This window comes from Entelurus aequoreus, linkage group LG06 (assembly GCF_033978785.1).
Source record: "Entelurus aequoreus isolate RoL-2023_Sb linkage group LG06, RoL_Eaeq_v1.1, whole genome shotgun sequence".
NCBI classification, from domain to species: domain Eukaryota; kingdom Metazoa; phylum Chordata; class Actinopteri; order Syngnathiformes; family Syngnathidae; genus Entelurus; species Entelurus aequoreus.
The window spans coordinates 78350682-78366753 of NC_084736.1; the positions used below are offsets into that span (position 1 = coordinate 78350682).

General features: G+C 38.4%; 1 protein-coding gene across 1 annotated transcript in view; it reads right to left on the reverse strand.

Annotated features, from left to right (window-relative positions):
• Window positions 1-16072, reverse strand: part of sema4c (sema domain, immunoglobulin domain (Ig), transmembrane domain (TM) and short cytoplasmic domain, (semaphorin) 4C) — a 103581-nt gene that overhangs the window by 15217 nt on the left and 72292 nt on the right. The window contains exon 10 of the mRNA XM_062051808.1: window positions 655-770. Within this exon, the coding sequence (XP_061907792.1) occupies window positions 655-770 (116 nt within the window). The remainder of the gene's footprint in view (window positions 1-654; window positions 771-16072) is intronic.

The window sequence follows — 16072 nt, forward strand, 5'->3', positions numbered from 1 at the left end:
TGGTCGGTAGTAGTGGGTTTCAGTAGGCCTTTAAAACAAGTAAAACACTCTGACATAAAATCTGCTTAGTGAGAAGAATGATCTTATCAGACAGAAAATAAGCAAATATCACCCTTATTTGAGATATTTCATCTTACTTAGATTCCAGTTTTTGCAGTGTACGAGGTGTGGTGTAGACATTGTCCACGGGAGTGAGAAAAACAAATATAGGATACGGCTCGAATTGTAATTGTAATTAATGTTTTTGTGTGAAGAAGGTTTTGGGTTCATGAGGCAACAGTCGATGGAACAAATGGCCATGTTGATGAACGGAAACAAGGAAATTGCTGAACAGAGCATGGTGCTTGTCAAAGCATATACCATTATTATAGTGTCACGCAAAAAAGGGTAATAACAGACATTGGGGATAAATTGGACTTTTCTTCATCATTGAGTACTAACAACATTCATTTAGAAGGACAAAAACCACGACATTGTAGTACCTGCGCTACACTTTGCTGATAGTATTTACCAACATATGATAATACAACAACAGTAGAAATGTGATTAAAAACGTATCACTCTATCAATGTATTATTTACCAGTACATCTTTACTAACACCACATAGGATCCACGTGGACGTTTGTGGGAAACCTTCACAAACTCTTATTTACCTTGGAGTGGGAAATGGTCAGGCTGTCAACAGGCTGGGCAGTTTCAAACAGCTGGATTTCTTCTATCACGTGAGCGTCCGAGCCCAGGATGACCACCCTCTGCATCCAGCCCTCAGCTGTCACACACACAAAGGGGGGATACAAGAGTCAGTACACAACTGGAACTCACATTCATAAATAAGACAATCTAATAAACATTCAACCATGCATACAGACAGACTTTGGACATCATCAGAGTTGAATGATTATTTCAGTCTATCTATTTACCAGTATTTTTGTAGTCTGTTGTAAGTTGTCAGGGTTGACTTATGCAATATAAAAGATAGACATGTTCTGCTTGCGACACATATTCATTTTGATAGTAGGCTAAGTTTCATCTGACATCACATGGACAAAGATAAGACCTTCTGGAGGAAAGTTCTGTGGTCAGATGAAACAAAATTGGCCACAATACCCAGCAATATGTTTGGAGGAGAAAAGGTGAGGTCTTTAATTCCAGGATCACCATACCTACCGTCAAGCATGGTGGTGGTAGTATTATGCTCTGTGGCTGTTTTGCTGCCAATGGAACTGGTGCTTTACAGAGAGTAAATGGGACAGTAAAAAAAGGAGCATTACCTCCGAGTTCTTCAGGGCAAGCTAAAATCATCAGCCCGGTGGTTGGGTCTTGGGCGCAAGTTGGGTGTTCCAACGGGACAATGACCCCAAACACACGTCAAAAGTGGTAAAGGAATGGCTACAGTGTTTCCCATAAACTGCCAAGATACCTGTGGCGGTGGGGGCGTGGCTTTGGGCGTGGTCATAATGACATCATTGGGTAATTTGCATAATTTACTACAATGATATGATTTTCTCTAAAAAGGCTAAAAAAATGTATACTTACTAATTAATAATAACAGTTTTGTTTTAAACTTCCATCCATCCATCAATCCATCCATTTTACAATATAATTACAACACTTTATGTGCATATTTATATACAAATTTGAACAATAAGTTATTCACTGAAATATATTTACCAAACTTCATGAATGTTTTTTGTGTGACCAACAAGTATGTGCTCCAATCACTCTATCACAAAACAATAAGAGTTGTAGAAATGATTGGAAACTCAAGACAGCCATGACATTATGTTCTTTACAAGTGTATGTCAACTTTTGACCACGACTGTATATACACATACTGTACATATACATTCACTATACAAACATACTGTACATATACATACATACACTCATGCACATAATCACGTTTCATCAAACATATATTAACGTTGTTGCCCTAGGGCAGGGGTCGGCAACCCAAAATGTTGAAAGAGCCATATGGGTGAGGGCGGACCTACGTCACTTCCGCCTACCAATCCCCTAGCAACCGGGAATTCGTTGAAAACAAACCAGCTCACAGCGAACACAGCATTGACAGAAAAAGCATTTAACGAGCGTTGTGGCTTGGAAGTCGGCGTTAAATCCTTCATTTACGCATTTTTACTTATTCGCATATCGTGTGAGAAAACGAAAATGTATTATTTGCGTCAGACTCGTCTCAGTGAACTTTAAAGCTTCTCAGGCTTAGCTTAGCTTGCTAGTTAGCTTAGCCTGCGCGCTACTAAGAAAGAGACGCGGAAGTTATCAACAACAAGATCAAGTGTTAGTGTATGAAATATTGAGAGATTTGAGGGCTACATGTATTGTTTAAGTACAACAAAGGAGAGTTTGAACAGAGAAGGGGGAGGTGGCAAAATAACCTAATAAGGAAAGTAATACCAAGATTACGGGTAAATAATACTGGAATGTCCGGCAAAAAACCCCAAAAGAAAGCAGACGGACCCCTAGTAGCCCGGTCCTTGTAAGTTGTAGCCTTATGAAGGCGCAGTACAGCAGGCGAATAATGTACAAAATATGTCTTTGTATTGAAAAGTCTTGCAGACAGCATTTTGCGACTGTCTTGAAAAGTTGATTAAATGGCAACATGAAAATTATAGGGTTTATTGGTTTTTAAAAACCCAACTGTTAAGTGCAAATTTAAACGAAACCGGTTTTCGAAAATAGCTAGCTAGGCTATAGACTATATAGTATATACCGCATGTTATTTTTGTACAACAACAACTTCAGCTGTCGAACGTTATAAGGTACAAATTCAACAAGTACAACGTTAGCACGGACGGTATAGCCAAGTTGTGGTTAAGAAGGTGGATTTTTGTTCCTTATATTTACCAGAAACGAAGTGATCCGAACACACGACCCGGGACTTTGGGGGACTCCAGTGAGAACCGTCCTCGTTTTCCCAGTGTAAAGCTGCGAGCCATTTGTCTCGTCTCTGTGGGCTTTTATCACGCTTTGGCAGAACAAAATACAACCTTTGTTTTCCCTGTTTCCAGTTGTGGTTAGCACAACCAAAAACAACACAGTTTTTCGGCATTTTGGAGGCAGAATGACAGGTTTAACCAGCGTAGGTCGACAGGTTAAAGAGTAATGGCAACGGTTTGTTTTCAACACCAGTCTGGTTGCTATGGCTCGAAGAACCCGTATGTAGCTCATTTGCCCGGATGTCGGCCCTCACCCATTGGACCAAAAATACAAAAACAAATCTGTCTGGAGCCGCAAAAAATTAAAAGCCATATTACATGTGTCATGAGATATACATTTAATTAAGAGGACTTAAAGGAAAGTAAATGACCTCAAATATAGCTACAAATGAGGCATAATGATGCAATATGTACATATCGCTAGCCTAAATAGCATGTTAGCATCGATTAGCTTGCAGTCATGCAGTGACCAAATATGTCTGATTAGCACTCCACACAAGTCGATAACATCAACAAAACTCACCTTTGTGCACTCACGCACAACGTTAAAAGTGTGGTGGACAAAATGAGACAGAAAAAGAAGTGGCATAAAACACGTTCTGGAAAGTCGGGAGACAGTTGTACATGAAAACAAACTAGACGGTGAGTTCAAGGACCGCCAAAATTAGTAGGACAAAACGGCGCTCGCCAAATACTCGAATCAGTGAAGCATGTTTAATATAAACAGTGTGATTTATAACAATTGAGGAGGTTTGTGTCATGTTTTTCCTCCTACAGAAACCATACTAAAAGAAAAGAATAGATTGTTTCCCCCCTCATCTTTTTCCTTTCTTCATGCATTTTTGAAAAATCTCCTGAGAGCCACTAGGACAGGGGTCGGCAACCCAAATTGTTGAAATAGCCATATTGGACCAAAAATACAAAAACAAATCTCTCTGGAGCCTCAAAAAAATAAAAGCCATTTTACATGTGTCATGAGATATACATTTAATTAAGAGGACTTAAAGGAAACTAAAAGAGCTCAAATATAGCTACACATGAGGCATAATGATGCAATATGTACATATCGCTAGCCTAAATAGCATGTTAGCATCGATTAGCTTGCAGTCATGCAGTGACCAAATATGTCTGATTAGCACGCCACACAAGTCAATAACATCAACAAAACTCACCTTTTTGCACTCACGCACAACGTTAAAAGTGTGGTGGACAAAATGAGACAGAAAAAGAAGTGGCATAAAACACGTTCTGGAAAGTCGGGAGACAGTTGTACATGAAAACAAACTAGACGGTGAGTTCAAGGACCGCCAAAATTAGTAGGACAAAACGGCGCTCGCCAAATACTCGAATCAGTGAAGCATGTTTAATATAAACACTGTGATTTATAACAATTGGGGAGGTTTGTGTCATGTTTGTCCTCCTACAGAAACCATACTAAAACAAAAAAATAGATTTTTTTCCCCCTCATCTTTTTCCTTTCTTCATACATTTTTGAAAAACCTCCAGAGAGCCACTAGGACAGGGGTCGGCAACCCAAATTGTTGAAATAGCCATATTGGACCAAAAATACAAAAACAAATCTGTCTGGAGCCGCAAAAAAATAAAAGCCATATTACATGTGTCATGAGATATACATTTAATTAAGATGACTTAAAGGAAACTAAATGAGCTCAAATATAGCTACAAATGAGGCATAATGATGCAATATGTACATATCGCTAGCCTAAATAGCATGTTAGCATCGATTAGCTTGCAGTCATGCAGTGACCAAATATGTCTGATTAGCACTCCACACAAGTCGATAACATCAACAAAACTCACCTTTGTGCACTCACGCACAACGTTAAAAGTGTGGTGGACAAAATGAGACAGAAAAATAAGTGGCATAAAACACGTCCTACAAAGTCGGGAGACAGTTGTACATGAAAACAAACTAGACAGTGAGTTCAAGGACCGCCAAAATTAGTAGGACAAAACGGCGCTCGCCAAATACTCGAATCAGTGAAGCATGTTTAATATAAACAGTGTGATTTATAACAATTGGGGAGGTTTGTGTCATGTTTGTCCTCCTACAGAAACCATACTAAAACAAAAAAATTCATTTTTTTTCCCCCTCATCTTTTTCCTTTCTTCATACATTTTTGAAAAATCTCCAGAGAGCCACTAGGGCGGCGCTAAAGAGCCGCATGTGGTCATACTGGGTATAACACATGGCACACTGACAAAGCTTAACCTATTGTATAACAATCTACAAGGTTAATATAGTTGGCTTCTCTTTCTTCCCCTCCATGTATCTGCTTTCTTTTGTATCTGTAGTTATCATTACATATATGTATTGTTGCATTTGAAACAACTGTATTGTTGATAATAGATGCAATTATTAGAGATGTCCAATAATATGGGACAGCCGATATTATCCGCAGATAAATGCTTTAAAATGTAATATCGGAAATTATCGGTATCGGTTTCAAAAAGTAAAATGTATGACTTTTTAAAACGCCCTACGGACGTAGGGAGAAGTACAGAGCGCCAATAAACCTTAGAGGCACTGCCTTTGCGTGCCGGCCCAGTCACGTAATATCTACGGCTTTTCACACACACACAAGTGAATGCAAGGCATACTTGGTCAACAGCCATACAGGTCACACTAAGGGTGGCCGTATAAACAACTTTAACACTGTTACTAATATACGCCACACTGTGAACCCACACCAAACAAGAATGACAAACACATTTCGGGAGAACATCCGCACCGTAACACAACACAAACACAACAGAACAAATACCCGGAACCCCTTGCAGCGCTAACTCTTCCGGGACGCTACAATATACACCCCCGCTAATCCCTACCACCCCCCACCTCAACCTCCTCATGCTCTCTCAGGGAGAGCATGTCCCAAATTCCAAACTGCTGTTTTGAGGCATGTTAAAAAAAAAAAAAAGCACTCTGTGACTTCAATAATAAATATGGCAGTGCCATGTTGGCATTTTTTTTCCATAAATTGAGTTGATTTATTTTGGGAAAACCTTGTTACATTGTTTAATGCATCCAGCGCGGCATCACAACAACATTAGGCATAATAATGTGTTCATTCCACGACTGTATATATCGGTATCGGTAATTAAGAGTCGGACAATATCGGAATATCGGCAAAAAAAAGCCATTATCGGACATCTCTAGTTTTACCCTTTGAAATCGTTTTTAGTCATATTTATTTTTATATTGTTTTTATATTTATTTATTTTTGTTTTTATTTCAGTCATTGGTGGAGCTAAGGATAATATTTGAATATTGTTTTTAATATCGTTGTGCAGCACTTTGGAAACATTTTTGTTGTTTGAATGTGCTTTATAAATAAAGTGGATTGGATCGGATATGAGCTGTACTTTTTCAGCACTCGGTAGACGCAAAGGGACGCACCGCAACATGCACGTGACCACGTGCCCCTCTCTCGCTTTCCTCATCCGATATTGCTCTGTTGCAGCTCGTAGCTAATCAAGCCCGTGGCCCAATTGGCACAGTGAGCGCAGGTCTGCCGAGGGGCCCCGTTGAGTCTGTGCCGTGAAGCACGACTGCACTTTGGCTCAGGGAAAAGCCAGCACGTATCACGCGTGCACGTACTAATGCGAGCGTGCTCGGCCGAGTCCGCCGCCGCCGCTCCGCAGTCACGCGCCGTAGTCACTTCACCGCTGCGGTGACCTGAATGGTAAGTAGCAGTTCACCCCCTTGCATTCAAAGTCACACGGACCCGGAATTCAGCCGTCCGAGCTGCACTGCAAAAAGACAGTGTTCAAAAACAAGACAAAAAAAATACAAAAATGAGGGGTGTTTTATTTGAACTAAGCAAAATTATCTGCCAATAGAACAAGAAAATTCGGCTTGTCAAAACTTTCCAAAACAAGTAAAATTAAAGCTGCAAGCAGCGTTGGTCGGGTCCGCATTTTGGCTGGTGCTAGTCCTAGGTGTCCCAATACTTTTGTCCAGTGGTAGTCCTGAGTGAGACCTACATAGAGGTTTTTGTTGCATGTCTCTAAGATATTCGTACTGGGAGTTAGAGGAAGTTGTGTCTGTGTTTTTTTTCCTAGGTGCTGCGGCACAGTGGTTCTTTTCTTTGAAGGCTCGTAAAATCAAAACCGTAGCACTTATTAAAAGGCTTTCGCCAGAGGGTTCAATCTCTCTCCTGTAGCAGTTTGAAGCCGAAACGACAAACGCGCTCAGAGGAGATAATGTTTGATGTTTGGTGACCGCTTTTTAAAAAAAAAATTTGTTTTGAAGTGGGGATATCAAACTTCCTGTTGATTTTTGCTGAAGGATGTCAATCTGTGAAATGTAGGTCTAAGTGACACCTACGTAGAGGTTTTTGTTTCATGTCTCTAAGACGTTCCTACCGGAAGTTACAAGCAGTTTTGTCTGTGTTTTCCTCTGAGAAGCAGTTTTGTCTCTGTTTTATTCAAAAATTGCGCTAGAGCGCAATTTTGAGTTTCGGGGTTCGTTTTTTTTTAGATCCCAATATCCACCAGTCCCGATGTGTGTAAAAAGTTTGGTGAGTTTTGAAGTATTTTAAAGGGGTCAAATTACAGCTCAAAGAGGCAAAAATTATTGTTTTTAGTCATTTTTTGTGTTGAAGGGGAAATTGCCAACTTCCTGTTGGTTTTTGCCCGAGGATGTGAAATTGTAGGTCTACATACAGGTTTTTGTTTCATGTCTCTACGACCTTCCTAGTGGGAGTTACAGGCAGTTTGTTTTTGTTTTTTTCCTAGGGGGCGCTAGAGCGCAATTTTGATTTTTGGGGTTTGTTTTTTTTTACTAAAGTGTGCTGTCCCAGTTTTTGTATGTGTGTAAAAAATTTGGTGAGTTTTGAAGCATGTTAAGGGGGGCAAAGTAGTGCGCAAAGCTGCGGAATAATAATCAACATTACAATTTCAATAGGTTCCTTTGTACAGGGTACATGCGAACCCTAATTAAAGCTGCAAGCAGCGTTGGTCGGGTCCGCATTTTGGCAGGTGCTACTCCTAGGTGTCCCAATACTTTTGTCCAGTGGTAGTCCTGAGTGAGACCTACACAGAGGTTTTTGTTTCGTGTCTCTACGATATTCGTACTGGGAGTTAGAGGAAGTTGTGTCTGTGTCTTTTTCCTAGGTGCTGCGGCACAGTGGTTGTTTTCTTTGAAGGTGCGTAAAATCACAGCAGCGGAGCAGCTTTAGTGCTGCGGGTCTTTGAAGGCTCGTAAAATCAAAACCGGAGCATTTTTTGAAACGCTTTCGTCAACTTTTAATCAGAAGGGTTCAATCTCTCTCCTGTAGCAGTTTGAAGCCGAAACGACAAACGCGCTCAGAGGAGATAATGTTTGATGTTTGGTGACCGCTTTGTACAAAAATTGAGTTTTGAAGGAGGGATATCAAACTTCCTGTTGATTTTTGCTGAAGGATGTCAATCTATGAAATGTAGGTCTAAGTGAGACTTACGTAGAGGTTTTTGTTTCATGTCTCTAAGACGTTCCTACCGGAAATTACAAGCAGTTTTGTCCGAGTTTTCCTCTGAGAAGCAGTTTTGTCTCTGTTTTATTCAAAAATTAGCGCAATTTTTGAGTTTTGGGGTTCGGTTTTTTTTTTAGATCGCAATTTCCACCAGTCCCGATGTGTGTGAGAATTTTGGTGAGTTTTGAAGTATTTTAAGGGGGTCAAATTACAGCTCAAAGAGGCAAAAATTAGTGTTTTTAGTACATTTTTGTCTTAAATGGGAAATTGCCAACTTCCTGTTGGTTTTTGCCCGAGAATGTGAAATTATGAAATGTAGGTCTAAGTCAGACCTACATAGAGGTTTTTGTTTCATGTCTCTACGACCTTCCTAGTGGGAGTTAGAGGCAGTTTTCTTCCTAGGGGTAAAGTGGTTGGGGCACGTTTTTCTATGTGTGTGTCAAATTTGGTGAGTTTTGAAGCATGTTAAGGGGGGCAAAGTAGTGCGCAAAGCTGCGGAATAATAATAAAACCTTACAAATTCAATAGTGTCCTTTGTCCATGTACAAAGGACTCCCTGTGGGAGTCCTTTGTACATGGTACATGCGGACCCTAATTAGAGCTGCAAGCAGCGATGGACGGGACCGACTTTTGAGGGCTCATAAAATCCAAACCGGAGCAGTAATTAAAACTCTTTCATCAACTTTTAATCGGAAGGGTTCAATCTCTCTCCTGTGCTAATTTGAAGCCGACACGACAAACGCGCTCAGAGGAGATAATGTTTGAAAAAAGGTGATTGTTTTTACTCAACTTTTGTTTTGAAGGGGGAATTGCAAACTTCCTGTTGATTTTTGCTGGGGGTTGTCAGTGTATGAAATCTAGGTATAAGCAGGGCCGGCCCGTGGCATAGGCCGTATAAGCAAATGCTAAGGGCGCCGTCCATCAGGGGGCGCCACGCCAGTGCCACAAATGTTGGAGAAAAAAAAAAAAAAAAGTTGGTACTATTATTTCTAAATACAAAAAATAATCCCACGTTAATTAAAATGCAAAGTAAAGCCTATTTAATAGAAATATTATTTGTTTATGTTTATGGACGTCACCACATCAAAAAATAAACACAAGATGTCAAAACGGCCAAAACTGTCAGGTGCCCAGGGAAGAAAAAAGAGAAAAGAAGAGGAGGCGAAACGAGAAAAAGACAGAGGTAGCAGCGAGGTAACGTTAGCCTACATGAAATTATTTGTCTGTTACAGAATGTGATAGTAACCTGGCTTTTTAGCATTAAGCTAATGTTACATGATTCGGCAATTGCTAATCAATAAATAGCTAGTTCTGTTTTAACGTCGGGTTAATATTGTTTAGGGGGCTAAATTGTTATGGAAAATAATAATGTAACGTTAGGTAATTACAGTACTCCTACCTTACATTCCTCAGGGACATTTGTATTAGATCTTTTAAGCAGGTGTTTTTTGTTTACATTATTATTGCCTTCTGGTTAGCTAATGTTTTCCCTGCAGGTAATAGTCACTTTTCCACCCCTTTATATGTTAGGTACAGTTGTAAGCCTAGTTGTTAAAGTGCACATCATTAATGTTAATTAAGCAATATCACATGACAGGGAATGCTGTTTTTTAATTTGAGCAGTGCTGTGATTCGGTTAAAGATAATCATAACATAACATTCTCATATAATATGTTAATTTGCTTTCTTTAAGTAAAAAAAAAGGTCAACGACAAATAAAATCTTGCCTAGGGCGCCAGATTGGTTAGGGCCAGGCCTGGGTATAAGTGAGTGGTTTTTGTTTCATGTCTCTACGACATTCCTACTGGGAGTTACAGGCAGTTTTGTCTTTGTTTTCTTCCTAGGGGGCGCTGGAGCGCAATTTTGAATTTTTATTTTTTTTATTAGATCGCAATTTTCGCCAGTCCTGATGTGTGTGTCCAATTTGGTGAGTTTTGAAGCTTGTTAAGGGGGTCAAATTACAGCTCAAAGAGGCGGCGGTATAATAATAAAACGCTAGAAATACAATAGGGTCCTCTGTCCCAAAGGGACTCGGTCCCTAATTAGCTAACCTCAATGAAGCCAAAAATACCCTAAAGTAAGTATATTCTCACTAATAACAGATATCACAAAACTTTGTGTTTCAATGAGTTCCCGGCGAGCAGACCAAAAGCCGTCTTTGATCTTACCAATCAATTGTGAAACTCCACTGTGCAGGATGGGAAGCGACATGAAGGTGTGGGTTTCTTTGAGCTATTGTCATCCACAGGAAGATTTTGTCTTGACCCGAGATCTACAAAGCGGAGAGGAAGCAGGACCTGACCCCCCTCCCAGGCACCTTTTCAATCAATGTTTACTTATATAGCCCTAAATCACAAGTGTCTCAAAGGGCTGCACAAGCCACAACGACATATAAACAAAACAAACGATTCCCTTAACTAAAAACAGCAAAAACTACTTACTACTGGCCCTCATTCAAATACTTTTTGCCCTCCTATTACCTGAATATGTTAAAGTAATACAATGTAACAACACAAAATATTTGTGAACATAGAAAGAAGCCTACAATGCAGATCAACAGAACTTTACTAATGCTATAATGATTCTGTATTACGATGCTGGGGTCTCCAGCTTCAACTGCATTGACTGGTTCCTGATCCCCACCACCACAACGGCAATGATTGAGGACGTCTCCAAAACGGCGAACTGTTTGTTGACCAAAGGCGACGGCTGTTTATGACCCCCTTCCTTTAGAAACAGCTGTTGCCATGTAATCAGGGAAAAGTCCAAATAAAAGAGGATGCGTACAATCTTTTGTCAGAGCGTGGTGGGACACTGTACAAGGGTACAGGTCTATGCGTTTCTCCTCATTGAGCCAAATTTTATTCTGTCTCTATTTAATTCCTTGCTTCTTTGTCTTGTTTAATAGATGTCATCAGTGTTTGAACTGGACAACTACTATATGAGTACGTATGTTCTATTGTTTCATTGAAAATAAAACAGCAAAGTCCATTTGGCTGTCATCTGTTTGAATTATGAGACACAATTGTGTCAAAGTCATGATTTTTTTTTTTTTTACATGCTTGAAATACGAAATTATTACTTTGAAAAAGCGGTTTTATACTTGTGAGTGTTGATGACACAGCTTTGCAACAGTTGATATTCTAGTTTCAAGCATGTTTTACTCAATATAGGCCATCAAATCTCAGCAACAAGCTGTAATATCTTACTGAGATCATTTAGGACCAAAACACTTAAAACAAGTAAAACACTCTAACATAAAATCTGCTTAGTGAGAAGAATTGTCTTATCAGACATAAAATAAGCAAATATCACCCTTATTTGAGATATTTAATCGTACTTATTATTTTTTTTAATCCAAGCAACAGCAGGACACACACTGCAAAAAGTCAGTGTTCAAAAACAAGAAAAAAAAATACAAAAAGGAGGGGTATTTTATTTGAACTAAGCAAAATTATCTGCCAATAGAACAAGAAAATTTAGCTTGTCAAGACTTTCCAAAACAAGTAACATTAGCTAACTTCAATGAAGCCCAAAAATACCTTAAAATAAGTATATTCTCACTAGGGATGTCCGATAATGGCTTTTTGCCGATATCCGATATTCCGATATTGTCCAACTCTTTAATTACCGATACCGATATCAACCGATACCGATATCAACCGATATATGCAGTCGTGGAATTAACACTCTATTATGCCTAATTTGGACAACCATGTATGGTGAAGATAAGGTGCTTTTTAAAAATAATAATAAAATAAGATAACTAAATTAAAAACATTTTCTTGAATAAAAAAGAAAGTAAAACAATATAAAAACAGTTACATAGAAACTAGTAATTCATGAAAATGAGTAAAATTAACTGTTAAAGGTCAGTACTATTAGTGGACCAGCAGCACGCACAATCATGTGTGCTTACGGACTGTATCCCTTGCAGACTGTATTGATATATATTGATATATAATGTAGGAACCAGAATATTAATAACAGAAAGAAACAACCCTTTTGTGTGAATGAGTGTAAATGGGGGAGGGAGGTTTTTTGGGTTGGTGTACTAATTGTAAGTGTATCTTGTGTTTTTTATGTTGATTTAATAAAAATTAAAAAAAACAACAAAAAAAACCCGATACAGATAATAAAAAAACGATACCGATAATTTCCGATATTACATTTTAACGCATTTATCGCCCGATAATATCGGCATGCCGATATTATCGGACATCCCTAATTCTCACTAATAACAAGTGCACTTTTCTTGGTAGAAAAAAAAAAGTGACCTTTTTGCTCAATATGTTGAAAAATATTCTTAAATTAATTAAACGCTAGTGCCATTATCTTGACATAATGATATGCGCTCGGCATTACATTTCTTGAAACCAGCAAACTTATACTAAAAACTAGTTTATTGTTCTTAATGGAAAGGCAACAAGGCAAGCGCTTGTTACTCTCGGGGTCTCCTAGCCGCTCAGGCAAATCATATGCTCTAAAAATGCATTTTTCCATGGATAACATGACATCATCGCGCCAAGTGCGTTCTCTTTCAGTCAATTAGTGCGCATATATACAGCCCGGCCCCCGGCCAAAATACAATTAAATTGTAATTTTGAGGAATTTATCTGAATGTGCATGAACTAAATTGTTTGAAATGTCAAATGTTAAAATATTAACTGTCAGTTTACTGTACTGTGCCATCTGTACTACTACATGAGTACGTATTTTCTATTGTTTCATTGAAAATAAAACCGCAAAGTCCATTTGGCTGTCATCCGTTTTAATTATGAGACACAATTGTCTCTTTCATGCTTGAAGTAAGAAATTATTACTTAAAAAAAGTAGTTTTCTACTTGTGAGTGTTGATGACACAGCTTTGCAACAGTTGATATTCTAGTTTCAAGCATGTTTTACTCAATATAGGTCATCAAATCTCAGCAACAAGCTGTAATATCTTACTGAGATCATTTAGGACCAAAACCCTTAAAACAAGTAAAACACTCTAACATAAAATCTGCTTAGTGAGAAGAATTATCTTATCAGACAGAAAATAAGCAAATATCACCCTTATTTGAGATATTTCATCTTACTTAGATTGCAGTTTTTGCAGTGCATGCACGTGGGGATTACGGCCGCTGAGGAGAAAATATTAATGAAGTTGCACATGCACTGACATTTCCTTTGATGCATGAAGATGAATGCAAATCGAGCACTTAATTGAAACCCGGCAGAAATGCGGCCAGATGGCGTGTTGTTTTCCCGCCACCTCGCCTGATGCCAGCACCTGTCTTAGTCTGCTGCTACAGGCTGATTATGTTCATCTCTTTAACAAATAATATCTGCTGCTCATCTAAATTAAAAAAAAAAAAAAAAAAAAAAGGCACTCTCTCCCCACTCGGTGCTGGGCAATATGGAATTAATTTGCATTTTCAGCAATATTAATGCTATTATTTCACTGAACAAAACCTTTGTGTTACAAGTGACAAAGAACATTAGTGTAACATTGAATTATAGACCTAAAAAAATTACAGAACCGTGCCAACTTGCGGACGACTCTGTCATGATCCCACATCACGCACGGTTTTGTCCCTTATTTTCTTGTCTTTGGCATCATATCCTGTCCTGGTGCTCTTGTTTTAGTACAAACCCCAAAACCAGGCCACAGTCTAGTACGCGGCCGCACTCTTTTACTATGAAGCCACCCTGTTGTAACACGTGGCTTGGCATTGTCTTGCTGAAATAAGCAGGGGCGTCCATGATAACGTTGCTTGGATGGCAACATATGTTGCTCCAAAAACCTGTATGTACCTTTCAGCATTAATGGTGCTTTCACAGATGTGTAAGTTACCCATGTCTTGGGCACTAATACACCCCCAAACCATCACAGATGCTGGCTTTTCAACTTTGCGCCTAGAACAATCCGGCTGTTTGTTTTTTTCTCCACAGTTTCCAAAAACAATCGTCAAAACCACAGAACACTTTTCCACTTTGCATCAGTCCATCTTAGATGAGCTCGGAGCCATTAAAGCCGGCGGCGATTCTGGGTGTTGTTGATAAATGGCTTTGGCGTTGCATAGTAGAGTTTTAACTTGCACTTACAGATGTAGCGACCAACTGTAGTTACTGACAGTGGTTTTCTGTAGCGTTCCCGAGCCCATGGGGTGATATCCATTACACACTAAAGTCGCTTTTTGATGCAATACCGCCTGAGGGATCGAAGGTACGTAATATCATCGCTTACGTGCAGTGATTTCTCCAGATTCTCTGAACCTTTTGATGGTATTACGGATCGTAGATGGTGCAATCCCTAAATTCCTTGCAATAGCTGGTTGAGAAATGTTGTTCTTAAACAATTTGCTCAGGCATTTGTTCCCAAAGTGGTGACCCTCGCCCCATCCCTAATAAGGTTGATATTTGCTTATTTTCTGTCTGATAAGATAATTCTTCTCACTAATCAGATTTTATGTTAGAGTGTTTTACTTGTTTTAAGGGTTTTGGTTTTGGTCCCGCTTCGGGAAAAGCCTTATCCCTGCAGCTGTAGCCGCCCTAAACAACAAGGCCCGGCCGACCTGTCTGACAAACCTGTAAATGTGTTGGTCAAGTATGATGTCTTTTTGTTATTTTTGTTCGAACAAGTTGTTTAAATGTACGGCAGTGAAAATGAATTCCCCCAACGGGGTACCAATAAATCTAAATATAAATCTAATCTAATCTAAACGATCTCAGTAAGATATTACAGCTTGTTGCTGAGATTTGATGACCTATATTGAGTAAAACATGCTTGAAACTAGAATATCAACTGTTGCAAAGCTGTGTCATCAACACTCACAAGTATAAAACTACTTTTTTAAATAGACTAGAATAGAATAGAAAGTACTTTATTGATCCCTGGGGGAAATTCAGCACCACAGTTCGCTCACAATAGACAATAATAATAATAAATAATATAATATATTATATATGTAATATATAATATATGAATAATATAAACATATTCTACATATATTCTACATTTAAGTGCATTTAAAGTAATAATTTCTTATTTAAAGCATGAAAAAAAAAAATCATGACTTTGACACAATTGTGTCTCATACACCTTCTGCCCGAATGCAGCTGAGATAGGCTCCAGCAACCCCCCCGCGACCCCAAAAGGGACAAGCGGTAGAAAATGGATGGATTAAAACAGATGACAACCAAATGGACTTTGCTGTTTTATTTTCTTTCTTTCTTTCTTTCTTTCTCTTTCTTTCATGTTTATTTCGAATATGTAGACAAAACAAAAACAAACTAATTTTGCAAAAAACAACAAAAAAGCCATTCAAGAATGAATGACAAAAACAATAATAATAATAATAATAATAGTAATAATAAAAAAATATTTCAATGAAACAATAGAAAATACGTACTCATATAGTAGTACAGTTGAAATTAGTGAGAATATACTTATTTTAAGGTATTTTTGGGTTATAATAATAATAATATATTTTATTTGTAAAAAGCACTTTACATTGAGTAAACAACCTCAAAGTGCTACAGTGTATTAAAAAATATAAAAATAAAAAGATAATAAAAAATAAATAAAAATAAAAACTAGAACAGGCAAATAGCTAAAACTAGTATGCATATATCTACACTGCAAAAACTGA